General features: G+C 40.8%; 2 protein-coding genes across 2 annotated transcripts in view; one reads left to right on the top strand and one right to left on the bottom strand.

Moving 5' to 3' along the window:
• SF3B3 (splicing factor 3b subunit 3) overlaps positions 1 to 412 on the bottom strand; it is a 44715-nt gene extending 44303 nt beyond the window's left edge. Inside the window, exon 1 of the mRNA XM_079799390.1 lies at positions 197 to 412. The gene's annotated coding sequence lies outside the window, so the exon portion shown is untranslated. The remainder of the gene's footprint in view (positions 1 to 196) is intronic.
• A 241-nt stretch (positions 413 to 653) lies between these two features.
• COG4 (component of oligomeric golgi complex 4) overlaps positions 654 to 13396 on the top strand; it is a gene marked incomplete at its 5' end in the record, with an annotated part of 30672 nt that continues 17929 nt past the window's right edge. The window contains 8 exons of the mRNA XM_079799392.1: positions 654 to 824; positions 2452 to 2534; positions 3488 to 3602; positions 5454 to 5628; positions 7258 to 7451; positions 9423 to 9528; positions 10040 to 10197; positions 11249 to 11304. Coding sequence (XP_079655518.1) covers positions 654 to 824; positions 2452 to 2534; positions 3488 to 3602; positions 5454 to 5628; positions 7258 to 7451; positions 9423 to 9528; positions 10040 to 10197; positions 11249 to 11304 — 1058 coding nt within the window. The remainder of the gene's footprint in view (positions 825 to 2451; positions 2535 to 3487; positions 3603 to 5453; positions 5629 to 7257; positions 7452 to 9422; positions 9529 to 10039; positions 10198 to 11248; positions 11305 to 13396) is intronic.

Below are 13396 nucleotides of genomic sequence, written 5' to 3'. Positions count from 1 at the left end.
CCCCAAATCCAAAGAGCACCAGGGCCTAAAAGCTAGGCAATCCCTACAGGCTTATTTTTAGCCAGGTTTCTTTCCCACCTTGTAGACAGAAAAGGGAATAATTCCTGGTAGCCGTTTTCACGTCCCAAGCGTTCCTGTCGACCTCTCGTTTCTTGCCCGAACCCCCTGACCTCGGTTGCCGCAGAGACCCCCTTACCGAAAACCGGTGCACACTGCTATATGGCCGCTCTACGCCTCCGTGGGCCGGGGGAAGACGGAGGGCTGGTTCTTTACCCTGCAGCCGGGAAGATGGTGTAGATATCCAACGGATGCAGAGTCCCTTCAAGGCCTAAGCCACCGCCAACGCCGACACGCCGGCATCCGCCATTAGCTCTCAAAATGAGGACCTTCCGGTTAGCGCGCGGTGGAAGAAGGCCCCACCGGCGCCTGAAGGATGTATAATCTATTTTTTTAACGCATCGGTCTTGCAGCCACCCCGTATTGAAAATTATTTAAACATACCTTATGACTGTCGCTTTTTCCAGAAGACTAGAACATGAAAAGACTTTTTAAAGTAAACATTTAAAAAATCAGTTTCTCGGGCACTTCCGTAGGCAGCCCCAAACACCCGCGCGCCGACGAGGAGAGGGGCCTCGCGGGGCCGGAAACGCGGAATGGGAACCAAGATGGCGGACCTCAGTTCCCCTCAGAAGCTGTTAGGGGCGCCTCCGCCGCCGGAGGGAGTGGGAGGAGGCCGTTGCTCCGACATCTCCACCGAGCTCATTCGCTCCCTGACGGAGCTGCAGGAGCTGGAGGCTGTGTACGAACGGCTCTGCGGCGAGGAGGTGGGAGGGCTGAGCCTTTTTCCTGGAGCTTCCAGGGGTAGTGGGCGTAGGAGCCGTCAGTCGGGAAATCTGGGCTGTGGGAAGCTCTCTTCTTGCCGAGGGAAACGAAAAAGCACCTACTGGAGGAGCAGGAATGCCGTTGAGTGGTTCTTGGGACCTGCCATCTCCCTTCACTCAGTCGGATGCCCCAAGCTTGTTTTCCCTGTTATCTGCGTACCGCCCCTCCTCCCCCCATTGATTTCCCTTTAAGACTGAGTGTCTCCTGCTCTCCGCGGGATTCAAGTTAGATTGAGAATATATGCCAATTCGCCTGGTTCTCAAAATAAGAATAAAGGTTTTCTTGCATTAGTTTAGCCGTTCTAAATCCATGAAATGCTTGCACCCTGTTATCTCATTGAAGCCTGCAGTCATTGCAAATAAAGGGGAAGCGTTTTAAAACTTACTCTTGATTTGGGGAGTGTAATTATAGCGTTTCATGCAGAGCTTTGTAGAAGCTTGAGGTTTTAAGAGTCATGCACAGCTGCCTAATCTTGGACAAGTCACTTCCTCTCTTGTACCCCTGGCACCGTGTCAGGTGAGGGGGCGTGGACTCGATTCTCGCCAGGATTCCTTTCAGCTCATGGCGTTTTATCTCCTTTCTGCCTCTCACGTTTCTGTGGCAACCTGATGCTGTCAATGCATTTTTACATGTCAGTTGGGTTCCTTGCCAGTCAAAAGAAAAAGATTTAAGCCCTGATCTAACAGTTTAGTAGCTGTTCCCTAAAACCAAACATTTAAATAAGGTTGAGCACAAAAGGCAGTTTCAGCCTTGGGGGGGTAGTTGAGGGAGGAGTCATTGACATCTTAATATTTTCAGGTATTGCACCAGCTCTAGCAGTTCCTGATAGGTTTTTCAGCAAGGTGTGCTTTATGAAATTAAGTACTCTTGACTTAACATTCCTAAGCTTGCAATCATTGAGTCAATTGATTCTTTGGGAGAAAATTAAGTCAGTCTTACAGACAGAACAGGGTTAGTTCTGAATTTGTATTTGATAACTGTCAAGGTGAAATTTCCGTCTCGATCCTACTAGACTATTCTCACAGACATGCATAGCTAATATTAATAGCTGTTGTTGAACCATAAGCCACATACTTTATGTTTGTTATCTTGTTTGGCTCCCACAACAGTCCCATGAGATATGGATTACTACTCCTATTTTACGGGTGAAGAAACTCAAGCATAAGAAGGTTACGTTAATTGAGGCAATGCAGTAAGTGGCGTGGCTGAGAGAGAATTATACACTAGGAAGAGACTCTGTAGCTGCCACTTTGGAAGTTTTGTTTGTTTAGCCATTATATTTTAAAGGCTTTCCTGTGTTAGGCACTATGCTAATGATATTGAATAAAGGTTTGTTCTCACCTTTGTGGTGTTCATCTAGTAGATGAAATAAGATATACATAATAATCATTATGCAGTGTGGTAATTGCAAAAATTAAGTATTGTTTGTTAATATCCTGGGGGGGGGGGTTAGTGGAAGGAAAGAAGACATTTGAAGTGGCATTCATCCTTCAGCTAAGCGGTTGGGTTAGGTAACTCTTCGGATTCCTTCTGAGTATTCCAATGACAGGATGCTTCTGTGTGTTTCAGAAAGTGGTGGAAAGAGAGCTGGATGCTCTTTTGGAACAGCAAAACACCATTGAAAGTAAAATGGTCACTCTCCACCGGATGGGGTGAGTCTTCATCTCAGCAAGAGTTACTCTACAGCAGGGTCCACTGGATACGTTATTTTTCCTATCTGTTATAAAATGTGAAACAGGAGCATTACTTCAAGGTAAAGTGAACACCTAAGGGTTTTCACAGTGTCCTTGACCAGCAGTACCAACATTAGCAACATCACTTGGAAACTTGTTGGAAATACAAATTCTAGGGCCCCACCCCAAACCTACTGAATCAGAAACTCTGGGGTGGGGGTTCAGGAATCTGTTTTTTATTTTTATTTTTTGAAATATATTTTATTGATTTTTTTTTACAGAGAGGAAGGGAGAGGGATAGAGAGCTAGAAACATCAGTGAGAGAGAAACATCAATCAGCTGCCTCTTGCACCCCCCCCCCACTGGGGATGTGCCCGCAACCAAGGTACATGCCCCTGACTGGAATCGAACCTGGGACCCTTCAGTTCTCAGGCCGACGCTCTATCCACTGAGCCAAACCAGTTAGGGCCAGGAATCTGCTTTTTAGTAAGCATACCAAGAGGCTCTGGTGCATGGCTCAAGTTTGAGAACTGCTGTTCTTACAAATGTTGTGTATTTGGTAGTCATAAAAATTGCTCTTTGATATCATCCTCTCAGATTGTTGGTTAATACATTTTATGCTCACTTGAAGAGGGTATAGGATGATAAATTGTGATGGGGGGAAAATAAAGAGAGAAAAAAACAGTTGGGAGAATCTGTTCTCTAATTCTTTGACAGTACCTATTTAAGGGTGTCTTTAAAGTATAGGCCTTTTTACAGTAAAACATGCTTGGGAGGAAAAACTGTTAATAGAGTGATTTAAACTAAGAATTGTGGGGAGGTACAAAAGAAGTAGAAAGACCTAGTATCCATCTGCAAAAAGATTTTTCCCATCTCTTACTACTACCTTCTGCCCCTGTGCATACATGTGTGCTGACAATGTGTATCTCCAGTCCCAACCTGCAGTTGATTGAAGGTGATGCAAAGCAGCTAGCTGGAATGATCACCTTTACCTGCAACCTAGCTGAAAATGTGTCCAGCAAAGTTCGTCAGCTTGACCTGGCTAAGGTAATCCCATTATGGTGTTTATGTTTGAGTTAGTAGAAGACAGTAGAAAAGCCACCACACTAGAAATTAGAGCAGCACTATCCAATAGAAATCTAATGTAAGATACCAAAACCAGACAAAGGTATCATAACAAAAGAAAACTCCAGACCAATTGTTCTTATGACTATAGACAGACATTCTCAACAACATTAGCAAATAGAATCCAGCAACATATAAAAAGGTCCATACTATGTGCAAGTGGGATTTATCTCCGGAATGGAGAGTTGATTTCACATATGAAAATTAATGTAATATATCAATAGGAAAAGACAAAATACACCTGATCATCGTATAGACTAAAAAAAGTATTTTACAAAATTTAACACCCCTTATCAAAATACTTGGAATAGAAAGGAACTTATTCAGCCTGATAAAGGGCATCTATGAAAAACCCACAGACAATATGCTTATTGGTTAAAGACTGGTTGCTTTCCCCCTCAGATTAGAAACAAAACAAAGATGTCACCTCTTGCTGCTTCTCTTCACCATCACACTGGAGGTTCTAGCGAAGGCAATTAGACAAGAAAATGAAATAAAAATGATTCAGATTAGAAAAGAAGATATTTAATACCAACCACATATGTACTTTAAAATTTTCTAGTAGTCATTTTTTTAAATATATTTTATTGATTTTTTACAGAGAGGAAGAGAGAGGGATAGAGAGTTAGAAACATCGATGAGAGAGAAACATCGATCAGCTGCCTCTTGCACACCCCCTACTGGGGATGTGCCAGCAACCAAGGTACATGCCCTTGACCGGAATCGAACCTGGGACCCTTGAGTCCGCAGCCCGACGCTCTATCCACTGAGCCAAACCGGTTTTGGCTCTAGTAGTCATTTTTAAAAAGTGAAACAGAAATAGGTGAAAATCATTTTTGAAATATGTTTTATTTAACTCATATCCATGATACCATTTAAATACTATGTAATTTCTATAAAATTGTAATAATGAGATATTTTAAATCCAGTGTATATTTTATATACATACACCTTAATTTGGACTAGCCACATTTCAAGTTCTGTGGTTAGTGGCTTCTGTATTGAACAGAATAGCAGAGTCTGAGCTCTTGAACAAATCATTCCCAGCCTTGGTTTGCCCTGTGAAATAGTATAACTTTTCCTGATCTGTGTGTTCAGATTCTGTAAAAATAACTTACCACAAAACTAAGCCACATAGCCACCAACTCACAAAGGTTATTTTTAAACATTCTTGCTCATTCTAGTAGAAAATTAGTTTCCTACATTTTTCATTTACTTTATAACTTGGTTTACAATGTCACGTTTCAAAAATGTCAAATGTAAACCAGATATAAATATGGATTATCACCCTGGCTGGGTAGCTCAGTTGGTTAGGGCCTTGTCCCATACACTAAGGTTGCAGGTTCAATCCCTGTTCAGGGTACATACAAGAATCAACCAGTGAATGCATAAATAGGTGAAACAACAAATCACTTCTCTCTCTCTCTTCCCCTTCCTCTCTTTCTCTAAAAGTCAGTAAATAAAAAAATAAAAAATAAAATCTGTTTGCTTGGTGTGAACAGCTTTAAAAAAAAAAACAGGAAAGAAAATATGGATTATCCCTATGCTTGCTTCCATTAGTTGAATGATCACATAAATTAAATTGCATGATACTTGTCAGTGATCTTGATCATTAGTAAGAACAGTTTTGTGAGTGGTATTGTTTTTAATTTCCCAGTGAGAACTGAAAAGGACCTATGGTTAACCAGATTCAGTCCCTGAATCTTTCTATCTTCTGAAGAGATGTTTTTGAAAGAATAGGACATTGTTGCTGAGCACCAAGTCTTTTTGCAGAACCGCCTCTATCAAGCTATTCAGAGAGCTGATGATATCTTGGACCTGAAGTTCTGCATGGATGGAGTTCAGACTGCTTTGAGGAATGAAGATTATGAACAGGCTGCAGCCCACATTCATCGTTACTTGTGCCTGGACAAGTCAGTCATCGAGCTCAGCCGACAGGGGAAAGAAGGTCAGCGTCCCGAACTGTTGATTTCTAGTTAACTTATAAGCATCTGTAATCTGAACTAGGCACACTCAAGCAGGAGAAGGGCATCTATTGTTAGGAATTTTTTTTGTCTGGCAATAGACCCTCTATGGGGCCCACATCATCCCAGGGCAGTGTTGTTATTCCTATTTTATGGAAAAGGAAATTGAATGCAGATCTGTTCTCTAGCCAGTGGGTTCTTTCCACTTGCCTACTTAAAAAAACAAATTCTGCCCAGCCAGCACGCTCATTGGTTGAGCATTGACCTATGAACCAGGAGTTCACAGTTAGATTCCCAGACAAGGGCACATGCCCAGGTTGCAGGCTCGATCCCCAGTGTGAGGAGTATAGGAGGCAGCTGACCAATGATTCTCTCTCATCATTGATGTCTCTCTCTCGCTCTCGCTCTCTCTCCCTTCTCTGAAATCAATAAAAAAAATATATATTTTTAATTAAATTCTTAGCCTTGTATTGTGGGCCTTCCATAATCTTGACTCACCCTTTCTAGCCTTATTTCATGCTATTCACTCATGCATTCATTCATTGTGCAAATATTTATTGAGCTCCAAATGCCAGGGCACATAATACTGTAGTTGACCTTTGAACAACATGGGGGTTACAGGCGCCAACCTTCCGCACAATTAAAAGTCCTCGTATAACTATAGTACTATTTTAAATACTCTGCAATACTTTTTTTTTTAATCTTTCCGTTTCTTTTTACTCACTTCATAACCTTTGCCTGAAATGTATGTTCCTTTTATTCAGGTATCAAAATCCAGTCCGTCTTTGAGATGGGATGTCACCTTCCTTAGGAAGCCTTTTCTGATTACTTCAAACAGAAATGTGACTTATGGGCACCTTTATTTATTATATCTATCATATACTGAATTTATTATAGTTATCTGTACACAAAGCTTCTCTCTTTCACTCAATTATAACTTCTGTGACAATAGGATTATGGCTGATTCATCTTTTAATCATCCACATTACTAGTACAGTATCTTGCACACAGTAAATGCTTAATACATATTTTTTAATGAAAAGTGGTTCACAGTCCTGGCCAGTTTTGCTTAGTGACTAGAGTGTCGGCTGTTGAACTAAAGGGTCGTGAGTTCTATTGCCTGTCAAGGGCATGTACCTGGGTTGCATATTCAATCCCCAGCCTGGTCGGGACACGTGCAGGAAGCAACAAATCAATGTGTCTCTCTTACATCAATGTTTCTCTCTCTCTCCCTTCCTCCCTTCTATTCTCTCTAAAAAGTTAATGGAGCCCGGCCAGTATGGCTCTGTGGTTGAGCATCTACCTATGCACAGGAGGTCGCCAGTTCAATTCCTGGTTAGGGCACATGCCCAGGTTGCAGGCTCCATCCCCAGTAGAGGGTGTGCAGGAGGCAGTCAATCAATGTTGATATTTCTCTCTCATCAATGTTTCTATCTCTCTCTCTTCCTCTCCCTTCCTTTTTCTCTGAAATCAATAAAAACATTTTTTTAACGAATACTTTAAAAAAAGTCAGTGGAAAAAATATCCTTGGGTGAAGATTAACAAACAAAAAGAAAAGAAAAGTGGTGCACAGACTAAGTGGTATTAATTTTCACTTTCTCCCCATTGCACAGGGAGCATGATTGATGCCAACCTGAAATTGCTACAGGAAGCTGAACAGCGCCTCAAAGCCATTGTAACAGAGAAGTTTGCTATTGCCACTAAGGAAGGGGATCTGCCCCAGGTGGAGCGCTTCTTCAAGATCTTTCCACTACTGGGTTTGCATGAAGATGGATTAAGCAAATTCTCAGAATATCTTTGCAAGCAGGTATGGCCCCTGATTCTTGGCAGATAATGGTATGGTTCTCTGTTTACAGATTGGAGTACTGGGTAGATCCAGTATCAGTGGATAATTTCTTGCCTCTGGATGTGATTCCCCTTTCCTGCTCTTGCAATAGCCTGCAGGACTGAATGCATGCATTCATTCAACATTTGTCTATTTCCAGTCTACTGTGTGCCAGGCCTAGTCTGGACATCTGCTGATGCACATTTATTTCCAACAGACCAAGTGAAAGTATAGGAAAATTAAAATGCAAATTCTCTGACAAGTTGACTCATCCTTTTCAAACTGTCAGCCAGGAACTGACTTCTTTAAAGAGCATTTTGAGTTGTTGGTCAGTGCTTTTAAGACTTCATAACTAGGGTTGAGTTTCAAAATAAGCCACAATAACATGAAGCAGATTAGGTCACTTGGGGTTAAATCCTGATAAAGAAGCAAGCTCCAATTAAAGTCTTAGCCCTCTTACCCTACCTTAGATGGAAAGAAGCAAATTCCAGGAGGCATGTGTGCAGAAACTATTGTTTATTTATTTATTTGTATTTTTTTAACCCTCACCCAAGGATATGTTTTTATTGATTTGAGAGACAGAGAGGGAAACATTATTGGTTGCCTCTCGTATGCGCCCCGACTGGGGACCCACAACCTAGGTATGTGCCCTGACCAGGAATCAAACCCACAACCTTTTTAGTGTACAGGACAACACTTCAACCAACTTAGCCACCTGGCCAGGGCTTGTTTTTTTTAAACTATATGTCACAGTGCATCCTGTCTCTCCCCCTGCAATTTTCTGTAATGAGACACTAATCTGCCATTAAGAAAAATAAGACAGGCTCTAGCCAGTTTGGCTCAGTGTATAGATCGTCAGCTTGCAGACTCAAGGCTCCTGGGTTCGATTCTAGTCAAGGACACATGCCCAGGTTGTGAGCTCGGTCCCCAGTAGAGGGTGTGCAGGAGGCAGCTGATCAATGATTCCCTCTTATCATTGATATTTCTATCTCTCTCCTTCTCCCTTCCTCTCTGAAATCAATAAAAAATATATATTTTTTAAAAGTTACCAAAAAGAAAAGAAAAATAAGATAGTTCCATGTGTGCTGACATATTTCACTCTCTAACGTATATGGTTTATTAAGTTAAACAACAGTATGCTACCATTCCTGTTTAAAATGAGGGCCATGGCAATAGAGATATATGCTTGTATAAGCATGGGGTATTTTTGGAAGGGTTAACAGTGAAACTTTTGTCCCTTTTGAACATTTAAGTGTTTGTATTTTACCCATTCTAAAATATTAATCAAAATAAAATACAGCTGCTTTATATTACATTTTTTATTTTTTTAAATTTACTTATTTTAATCCTCACCCGAGGATATGTGTATTGATTTTAGAGGAAGGGAGAGAGAGAGAGAAAAAAGAAACAAACATTGATGTGAGAGAGAAACATCAATCGGTTGCCTCTTAAACTCACCCCAACCAGGGATCAAACCCACAACCTAGGTATGTCCTCTGACGGAATTGATCCACGCTACCTTTTGGTGTATGGGACGATGCTCCATCCGACTGAGCCACACTGGCCAAGGCTTTATGGTACTTTTTTATAATCAGTAGTTTGCCATCTGGGACCTCGAAATGGCTTCTACTTTTAATTCTTTAAAAGTCCATTCAGCAGGGCCCAGATTCCTTGTCCTGCTCAATAAAACACCATTAATGATAACTTTGAATTACACTTTCAGGTGATTATTGAAATTGGGGGCTCTCTCCCTTGGCTAATGGCAGAACATATTTTTAAGCAAGAGAAAAGCATTATTTATACCTCTGAGTTCAAGTTCCTTGTCTTGCCTGAGGCTTAGACAATCCAGAGTTCTCAGGGGAAACATGGGAAAAAGAAAGGTAATGGGAAATCTTTTTGGAAAACTGAGACTAGCCTTTGGTCTGAAAAATATATGTGGATTTTTTTTTTCAGGTTGCCAATAAAGCTGAGGAAAATCTGCTATTGGTACTAGAGACGGACATGAGTGATCGAAGAGCTGCAATCATCTTTGCAGATACACTCACTCTGCTGTTTGAAGGCAAGCCTCTTTCCCCACTCTAAGGAGATGGCAGACCTTATCCTAACACCTGCATCCTAGCTTTTCTTCTCTCCCCACTAGCCTAATGCCTTTAATTTAATCCTGTAACTTACTGTATACTGGTTTATTGGAGAATTAACTTCCCAAGTCAATATCAGGTTAGCAAAGATTAGTCTGATCCTTCCTAGCCCTCAAGACCAAACTATAAGAATAAATTTAACCCTTAAATACATTACTGGGACGAGAGTGATGCTAATTTTTAAAGACATTTCTGTACAAATTGTCAATATAGCTTAGAAAATGCCTGCTGGTGTACCAAGTACAGAGCATATCTAACAGACAAATTTTCTTAGCAGATTCTAGCACTGACAAGAACCATTTGTATTCATTTGGGGAGGTGAAACAACCAAAAGGGGTTGAGTTAACCCTGGGTCAGCCTTGGCTGGAAGAAAAGAGCTTATTATATGAGAAGAACATTTGGAATCCAACCCTCTTACTTTCTTCTCTCTAGGGATTGCCCGCATTGTGGAAACTCACCAACCAATAGTGGAGACCTATTATGGGCCAGGGAGACTTTATACCCTGATAAAATATCTGCAGGTGGAATGTGACAGACAGGTGGAGAAGGTGGTAAACAAGTTCATCAAGCAGAGGAACTACCACCAGCAGGTGAGCAGGGGAAGCTACAAGTGGTTTGGAAGCAGTGTTAACCAGGGACACCAAATGGAATAAACAGGGGGAGAGAGGAAGGAGATGCAGACAGAAGAAAAATAAAGACTGAATGCAGACTGGCCTGCATCTTGCCCATCAGGACTTGAGGTGTTGTCATGATGGTGATGGCCTCAGTACAAGATTGAAGAGGAACTGGAAAAGGCTTCCTAAAAGGAACACAACAGAAACATTAAACCAGTTCTTTATCACAGAATGTGCAACTGTGCTTTCTAGTGATATGAGAATTTTGTGAAGATTCTATTCAGTGTCAAGTAATATGTCACACATTTCTCCTTAGTTCCCTTAAGTGCTAAAGGTAACATTTGCTTTTTCAGAACTTTATTTCTCCATTCCTTTGAGCAGAGAGAGTAAAGAGTAGGACTTAGAAATAGTAGTCCCATAGACTCTAGACCAGTGATGGCGAACCTATGACACGCGTGTCAGCACTGACACGCGTAGCCATTTCTGATGACACGCGGCCGCTGAGGTTTATTAAATACAATTATATATAACAATTATACATTTATGTTATTTAAACTATAAATATCACGAAATAATGTTTTTTCCTCAAAGTGACACACTACCTGAGTTATGCTCAGTTTTTTGGCGAAGTTTGACACACCAAGCTCAAAAGGTTGCCCATCACTGCTCTAGACAGTAGTCCTTTGGCATACCACTAGCATTACTTTTAAATGCAATAATACGTTGCTGCTATGGTTCCAATGCAGATGCAAGAAAAAAGGGTCCTTGAACTTTCTGTCCGTCCGATTGTGGCAGCCAGGATTGAATGGAGGAATACAGTCAAAAAATAAAAATAAATGCAATAATAGATGTGAGCATTACCACCTAAATCAAAATATCTTTGGCTTATCATCCTGAAGGCCTACTTTTGACGTGTCTGTTAAGCCCACTAACTGAACATTCTTATATGCCAGAAGTTTGGAGTGACCAGCAAAAGGCAGATACAAGGAGGGTGGGGAAGAGCACTCTTATATGTGGTGTTTTGCAGTTCCGGCATGTCCAGAGCAACTTGAGAAATTCTACAACAGAAAAAATAGAACCAAGGTAATAATCTCTCTTCTTCAGCCCATAAGTGTTTGGTTTGGCAATCATGTATCATTCAGACACTACTCTGTTACAGTGTGGTCTATGTTTTAAGAATATTTATCTGTGACTCTTGGTTTTCTTTAATGGACTATATCATACAAACAAAAGCACATATATAACCTATATGGTTCATAAAGAATAATAGATCATTACCAATACTTTTGAAGTCCCCAAATGACTCTCCTCCACCCCTCTCCAAAAAGCAACTACTACCCTAAAATTTTAAGCTTTTAACTTTTCTAATAAAAATAATATATGCTGCCCTAACCGGTTTGGCTCAATGGATAGAGCATCGGCCTGCGGACTGAAAGATCCCAGGTTCGATTCCAGTCAAGGGCATGTACCTTGGTTGCGGACACATCCCCAATAGGAGGTGTGCAGGAGGCAGCTGATCGATGTTTCTCTCTCATTGATGTTTCTAACTCTATCCCTCTCCCTTCCTCTCTGTAAAAATTAAAATATATATTTTTAAAAATAATAATAATAATATATGCTTGTTAAAAGAAAATCCAAACATTAAAATGTATTCATTCAATCAAATTTTTACTGAGTAGACATTACATGTCAAGCACTGGGAATATGGCAGCAAGCAAAGTGAGCAAAACAAACCTAGTTCTTTCTTTGTGGCATCTCTGGTCTGTAGTGTTTACTATATGCCAGACATTGTTCTAAGCACTTAACAAATGTTAAATCATTCAATCCAGGCTTTCTCAGCCTCTGTACTATTGGCATTTAGGCTGTGCATTATAGGATATTTAGCATCCCTGACCTTCACCCACTAGCTGCTGGTAACGCCCTCCAGTTATGACCATCAAAAATGTCTCCAGACGCTGCCAAATTTTCCCTGGGGGATAAAATCACCCTCGGTTGAGGATCATTGATTTAATCCATAAACATTTTTTACAGATGAGGAAACCAAAGCCTAGAGGGTTAAGTGACTTGCCCAAGATCATACAGCTAGAAAGTGGCAGAACCAAGAAAAGAATCCAAGTAACCTGACTCTAGAGTTCATGCTGTTAACCACTATGATATATTAAGTGTAGGGGACAGGAGAATGTGTAATATAGGGATACAGACTAAGCTGATGAAGTTCAAGAAAATATTCCTGAGACAATGACCTTAGATCTGAGACCTTAAGTTTAATAAGTAGGAATAAGGTGAAAGGTGTTCCACATAGAGCAGGGATAGTGTGTGCAAAAGGCCCTGTGTGTTTGAAAAAGTGAAAGAAGGTCATTGTAGTTGAAGTGCAGAAAGTTGGGGAGAACCTGATGTGAGATGAATCTGAAGAGGTTGTTAGAGTTAGGCTATTCCAGGTCTTGTATCCTAAGAGCTATGGAAATCTTGATTATGATATGACCAGACTTATGTCTTGAAAAGATCTCTTGGTCTTCAGTGGAAAATTAGTCAATTTGTGTATATAAACTGAAGTAGGGGGTTCAACTTCACTTTTTAAAATACGCATATCAGTTATCCTAGCACAATTTGTTGAAAAGACTATTCCTTTCCTATTGAATGGTTTTTACACTTTCCCTAGAAATCAGTTGACCATAAATGTGAAGATTTCTGGACTCTGAATTAATCTAAAGGTCTATCCTAATGTCAGTACCACACTGTTTTGTGTGTGTTTTTAATATATTTTTTTTATTGAGTTCAGAGAGGAAGGGAGAGGGAGAGAGAGAGAGAGATTGAAACATCAATGATGAGAGAGAATCATTGATCAGCTGCCTCCTGCACGCCCCCTACTGGGGATACAGCCTGCAACCCAGGTATGTGCCCTTGACCGGAATCAAACCCGGGACCCCTCAGTCCTCAGGCCGACGCTCTATCTACTGAGCCAAACCAGCCAGGACAGTACCACACCGTTTTGAATGCTGTAGCTTTGTAGTAAGTTTTGAAATTGGGAAGTGTTAGTCCTCCAACTTTTTTATCTTATATTGTTTGGGCTATTCAGATGAGTAGATGAATGGGTGTGGGATAGTTTAATGGTATCCCCCAAAATCTCATCACAGCTAAATAAGAGGTTGGGAAGGTTTGTTTTCTCTCACATGAG

The sequence above is a fragment of the Cnephaeus nilssonii genome, assembly GCF_951640355.1.
Source record: "Cnephaeus nilssonii genome assembly, chromosome: 20".
NCBI lineage: Eukaryota > Metazoa > Chordata > Mammalia > Chiroptera > Vespertilionidae > Cnephaeus > Cnephaeus nilssonii.
The sequence above is the reverse complement of the archived record's forward strand: the minus strand, read 5'-3'. Positions and strand labels throughout refer to the sequence as shown.